Consider the following 5,870-nt stretch of genomic DNA (forward strand, 5'->3'; position numbering starts at 1 on the left):
GTTGATCAATCATTAGACCCCTCTAGTCAGTCATAATTCCAGTTGGTCGGCCACATATGGCCAACCACCCTTTCTCTAACCAGTTGGCTACTAGCCATATCTACCTGGCCACCCTTGGCAAGCCTCCTAACTCCCTCTAGCCAGGTCTCCAAAACACCAAGCCAATCCCTTTGCCTTCTACGACTGCAACATCACTGACCAACTCCCAACAACCGATCGACCACCTCACAACGGCCAATCGACCTCCTCTCAACATTTGATTTAACAACATCGCAAATCAAAATAGATGAATCCCCTTCACAACTACCGAGCCACATGAAGGAAGAAGCACACCTCATTGACCGTCTCGCTGGCGGGCCGACTCCTCGCAGTCAGGCCACCTAAATCCTCTCGGCAAGCCCCCACTATTGGCCGCCACCTAAGTTGTTGCAGAACGAGCAGAACCCAAGAAATGGAACAAAAATAAGGAAAAAAATAAGTATGATAAGAATATTGAAAAGAGAGAGAAAATGCTCATTGGCTTTATTTAATCTCTGATAATCGAAAAGATTGAAAAGATCAAAATAATATGTAATTATGCAATTGGTAATTATGCAATATTATATTTTCTCTTTTTTTCTCTTCTAAAAATAGGAGGACTATAACATGTAAAAGGAGTCTATCACTCTTGCCTCTCAATTGTTCTCATGTAGGGAGAACTGTCTTACTTTTCCAATACGTCAAAGAGTCTCGACAAAATCCATCTTCGCCCGAATGGGGGCAAGGGTTGTTCCCTCTCCCTGTCACTCTCGCTCTCCCTTCTCTTTTGTTCTCTCAGCTCTACAAATTAATTGACAAGAAAAATTTAAAAATGAGCATAAATGCAGAAACTTGCCTAGAGCCGGCACCTGACGTAGGGGCCAAGCCTAGTTGGATTCGTATTGTCCTCTTAATCGAATTCCCTTGCAAATAGTCCAATTATATTATTTAAGCCTAGTTGGATTCATAATGTCATCTTAATTGAATTTCCTTAAAAAATTGTCCAATTACAAAACTCATAACATCATTATTTAATTATTATTTTAAAAGATTTATCGGAACCTATCCCACTTTTAATTTCCATTTTGCCCGAACACAAAATGACGAAAATAGCCTCCATCAGTTCGATGCTGACCTCCCCCAACAATTACGACGTCTCCTTCGCAACAGTTGCTGAATCTCTCCGCCACCTCCCGTCATCTGAATCTCTACGCAAATGCCGTCAGCTTCACGCTCTCATTCTCACGTACTTCTTCTCCCCCTCCTCCTCTCTCCTTTTTCTCTTCAACAACCTCCTTTCGACATACTCCAAATGCGGCTCACTACAAGACGCACACAAGCTGTTCGAAACAATGCCTGAACGTAATATTGTCTCGTACAATTGCATAATCTCCGCCTATTCCAAGTTTTCTAGCCACGTCACTTCTTGCATGCATCTATTCCGTGACATGGCAGCAGTCGGCATCACGCCCAACGCCTTCACCTTCTCTGCTCTTGCACATGTCCTCCATAACCATCGAGCTGGCAGCGCCATTCACGGCCGTGTCATTGTTTTGGGATTTTACGACAATGCGTTTGTAAAGACGTCTCTTTTGAGAATGTACTTGGGTTGTTTGTGCTTGGAATCGGCAGAGAGGGTGTTTGACGAGATGGCTGAAAGAGATGAGATAGCTTGGAACTCCATGCTCTTCGGTAGATTGACAGGTTGTGAGATTGAGCATGCACTGCAGCTTTATCGAGGCATGGTACGAGAAGGATTAGATTCTACCCCGTGTACGTTGACGATGCTTCTGACTGTGTGCAGGAAAGCGGAGGACTTGAATGCAGGACGGCTCGTCCATGGGCACGTTGTTAAATGCAAGTACCCACCTGATACTCCATTGCTGAACGCGCTGATTGATATGTACGCAAGCTGTGGGGATGTGAGAACGGCTGAGTTGGTGTTTGAAAGAATTGATGAACCATGTTTGGTGTCTTGGAATTCCTTGATCGCTGGTTTTTCAAGTAATTGTGATGGGGACAAGGCTATGGATGCTTTTGTGAGACTAAAGTTGATGAATTGCTTAGAAAAGCTTCAACCCGATGATTTCACTTTTGCCGCTGTTGTTTCTGCCACTGCTGGTTTTCCTTCACTGTTCTATGGGAAGCCTCTTCATGCTGAGATCAGTAAAACAGGATGGGCAGAGAGTGTTTATGTCGGACAGACATTAATTGGCATGTACTTCTTGAATAGTGAGCCATTGTCAGCCGAGAAGATATTTGGTTGTGTTCCTCAGAAGGATGTGGTCATATGGACTGAGATGGTGGCTGGATATTCAGGGCTGGGAGATGGTGAAATGGCCATACAATATTTCTCTAGTATGCTAGTGGAAGGACATGAAGCTGATAGCTTTTCACTCAGCAGCGCTATAAAAGCAACTGCTTTTCTTACTTCACTGAGACAGGGTGAGATGTTTCATGGTCTGGTGGTAAAAGGTGGATATGGAGGAAATTCAGGTGTTTCTGGAGGTCTAGTGGATATGTATGCAAAAAACGGTAGTCTTGAAAGTTCGAAATTAATGTTCGATACAATTAGAAGGCCTGATTTAATTTGCTGGAACTCAATTATTGGAGGATTTGGTAATGTGGAAAGTGAGCTGCAGCCGGATTACATCACCTACATCTCATTGCTTTCTGCCTGTAGCCATTGTGGACTGCTTGAGAGAGCCAGGTTTTACTGGTTTTGTATGATGACTGATGGTATCATACCAGGGCTGAAGCACTATACATACATGGTAAACTTGCTGTGTAGAGCGGGACTATTGCGAGAAGCAGAAGAGATGATCATGGATTCAACCTTTGGAAACAGCTCCTCTGAGTTATGGAGAATTTTGTTGAGCTCCTCCATTGTTAGCAAGAATTTGGACATGGGTAACCATGCAGCTAAGCAGGTGTTAAGTTTCGAGCCAAATGATCTACCCACACACATATTACTTTCAAATCTTTATGCGTCGATCGGTAGTTGGGATGACGTGGCTCAAGTGAGAAGAAAGATAAGAGGTCTATTTGTTGAGAAGGAGCCTGGGTTAAGCTGGATTGAACTTAAAGATATGGTTCATGTTTTTTCTGCTGATGATGACTGCCATGTACAAATTGATGAGTGCCGAAAAGTACTGCTTAGATTGCAGCGAAATTTGGAAGCATCACATCTTATCAACATTTTTTTCTAATTAGAAGTGCAGCTCATCTTTCATTATATTTGAATGTGGTGAAGCAGAACTTTCCTATCTTTCTTTAGATTGGACCCTGTACATGTATAAATGAAAACCTGCTGTAGGGCAGCGAACCCAGTTAGAGGCTATGGATCATAAAGAATAACTCTTCACTCACTAGAAAAGGACAACATAATACCTCAACCAACTTTTTGTTATCAACACATCGTTACATTTTCTCTTACATACTTTCTAGACACTTCTTTTAGCTTTATATATACCTATACCTAAAAGTTAACATGTTCACCTAACTTTTGTGAGAACTTATCCCACCCACTTATACATGACCCTAGACTAGGGTTGTGCTTTCTTCGGCCTCATCAGTGCAAGTTTAAGCCCCCAATCCTTGGTTGAGTATGTTTAGGGTTTTGACCAAGTGATAACATAAATTAACCACCATGGGCTAGACATGCCTTACGCGAACCCAATTTTACTACCAGGGGCTAGATATGCCCCAGACCAGCTAGATCAACTTGCAACCCTAGGGAGTTGTCTGTAGATATGCCCCAGATCAGCTAGATCAACTTGCAACCCTAGGGAGTTGTCTGTTGTCTGTTTTCCCTAGATCCCCCCAAATCAATATGAAACGCTAGAAATTTCCCTATAGACCCTAGGAAACATATTGACCACCAAATCCACCATGGGAGAAGGATCTACACAAATTGATCCTTGACCTCAGCAGTGGCGTCCCAAACCCCAAAAATCAGAACAAAACCCTAATGTACCCTTTTGGACCCAAAATTTGACGGTATACTAAGATGGTCAAAACTAACCCTAATTTAGCCAAAATTTGACCAAATTGACCATTTCACCCCTCCATCAAATCCATGACCATGTGGTCAGCCCATAGACCATATGGTCAACCCATGATCATATGGTCAACTTTATCATTCTTTTAATTAATTAATTAAAAGGATGGTTTTATGGCCTATTAGACTTTAGATTATGTTTAAACCTTAAAGCCTCAAGCCATGATCCAAAACCATGGTCCAAGCCCTTGTACCAAGCCCATGGTCCATTCCCAAATGAGTCATCCATAACCTAAGATAACCCAATAGGATATGGGATGACCTAAACCCTAAATAAGTCCAAATAAAACAAAAAAATTTAAAAATAAATTTAGAGAGATGAAGAGAAAACCTAACACCCACCTCTTCCTTCTACACTTGGCAACCAAGTCTCCAATGCTCAAATTGTCTCATGCTTGAGTCAAGCCAGACCATGGCTGAGCTCAACAACCAAACCTCCAATTCCCTCCAATGCCCTCAAGCCATGGAATTTCTCTCTCTCCCCCACCGTGGTCAATCCTTCCAAAAAAGGGAAAGAAACTCCTAATTCATCCAAGAATGCTTCACATGAATCTGAGCCTATCTCAGGCCTTGTCAAGCTCCCCATGGCCATTAAAAAGTGGAACCGAGAGCTCCATAAATTACCATTGTCTCCACTAGGACTCCCAAACCATTGGCCTTCAACCGAGAAAATATTCTACTAGACATAAGCATTTGATCCTGCATCTCTTCAGGCCCTTAACCCCACTAGGTAATCCTAATTTCCTAACACTAACCTAGGACAAAATTTGGCCTTGTCATGAACCTTGTCCAAACTCAAATACAAACATTCTAAGAGCTTCCCCAAGCATCATGAAGAAAATCCAAATCAAAATCAAGCTTTCCCGTGAACTCGAACCTATCTCAAGACCAAATCGAGCCAATATTTGAACTAGCTCATAGCTAGAGCTGATTTCAATCCAAATTGAGCTAAGGAGAAGCTTCGTAGGGTCAAAGAGATCGTTTCTGTCAAGCTCAATAGAGGCTACACCTCCTGAGACAAGGTATGGATTGAAAACCCTAAAATTTGCTTCGGGTTTGGCCTGTTGTGAAATAAATAAATTCACCAAGCTTGGTCAACAGTATAGATGTGTTCGCCTAGGTTAGAGGAAGCTTTAAGAACAAGTTATACGAGATTTCATGAACAATTGAGGTAAAAATTAGCATTTGATCATGAACGGTCTTCAGTTCATTGTCTTGTAGGGATGATGAACTGATGTCATCCACTTCCATGTATTGGTAATGGACGACTGCAATCAGGTCAAACCATCGAACCATGCTAAACAGAGGAACGGACTACGAGCCACTTCAACTCTTGGTTGGAAAGTGCCAAAACTCAAACAATGTCACGTGGAGTCTTGATGTTGTTGATGATGACAGAGATGTGATACACCAAAGTAATATGTTGTTTTAAGTATACATTTTATACTTATTTTTGGTGATATTGCACTTTAAAGAAGGGTATTTCATGTTTCTGTTGCAGGCATATCAACTTTATGTATTTGGAGAAAAAGTAGCAAAAAGGACGACATTTGGAGCCAAAACAACGAATTTTAGCAAACTGACGCAAGATACGCCAATATACATAGAACTGGTGCAAGGCGCACCAATATACAGAGAACTGGCATAACATGCGACAAAACCCAGTACAAGTCTTCAGCAAACTGGCGCAAAATGCACCAAATTAGTGCATGATGCACCATTTAATGGAGAGCTAGGGCAAGATATGCCAGATTTGGCACAAGATGCACCATATTTGGCGCAAGATGCGCTA

The 5,870-nt window shown here is 42.0% G+C and overlaps 1 protein-coding gene across 1 annotated transcript; it reads left to right on the top strand.

Annotated features, from left to right (window-relative positions):
* Positions 1–1,070: 1,070 nt before the first annotated feature.
* Positions 1,071–3,418, top strand: LOC110038793 (pentatricopeptide repeat-containing protein At3g50420). Its single transcript, XM_020743694.1, has one exon. The coding sequence runs from the start codon at positions 1,119–1,121 to the stop codon at positions 3,225–3,227; it is 2,109 nt and encodes a 702-aa protein (XP_020599353.1). The 5' UTR covers positions 1,071–1,118; the 3' UTR covers positions 3,228–3,418.
* Positions 3,419–5,870: the final 2,452 nt, after the last annotated feature.

The sequence above is a fragment of the Phalaenopsis equestris genome, unplaced genomic scaffold (assembly GCF_001263595.1).
Source record: "Phalaenopsis equestris unplaced genomic scaffold, ASM126359v1 Scaffold233876, whole genome shotgun sequence".
NCBI classification, from domain to species: domain Eukaryota; kingdom Viridiplantae; phylum Streptophyta; class Magnoliopsida; order Asparagales; family Orchidaceae; genus Phalaenopsis; species Phalaenopsis equestris.

What these genes read in the sequence shown, in the direction of transcription:
- LOC110038793 (XM_020743694.1), top strand. Translation starts at nt 1,119, where the DNA reads ATGACGAAAATAGCCTCCATCAGTTCGATGCTGACCTCCCCCAACAAT.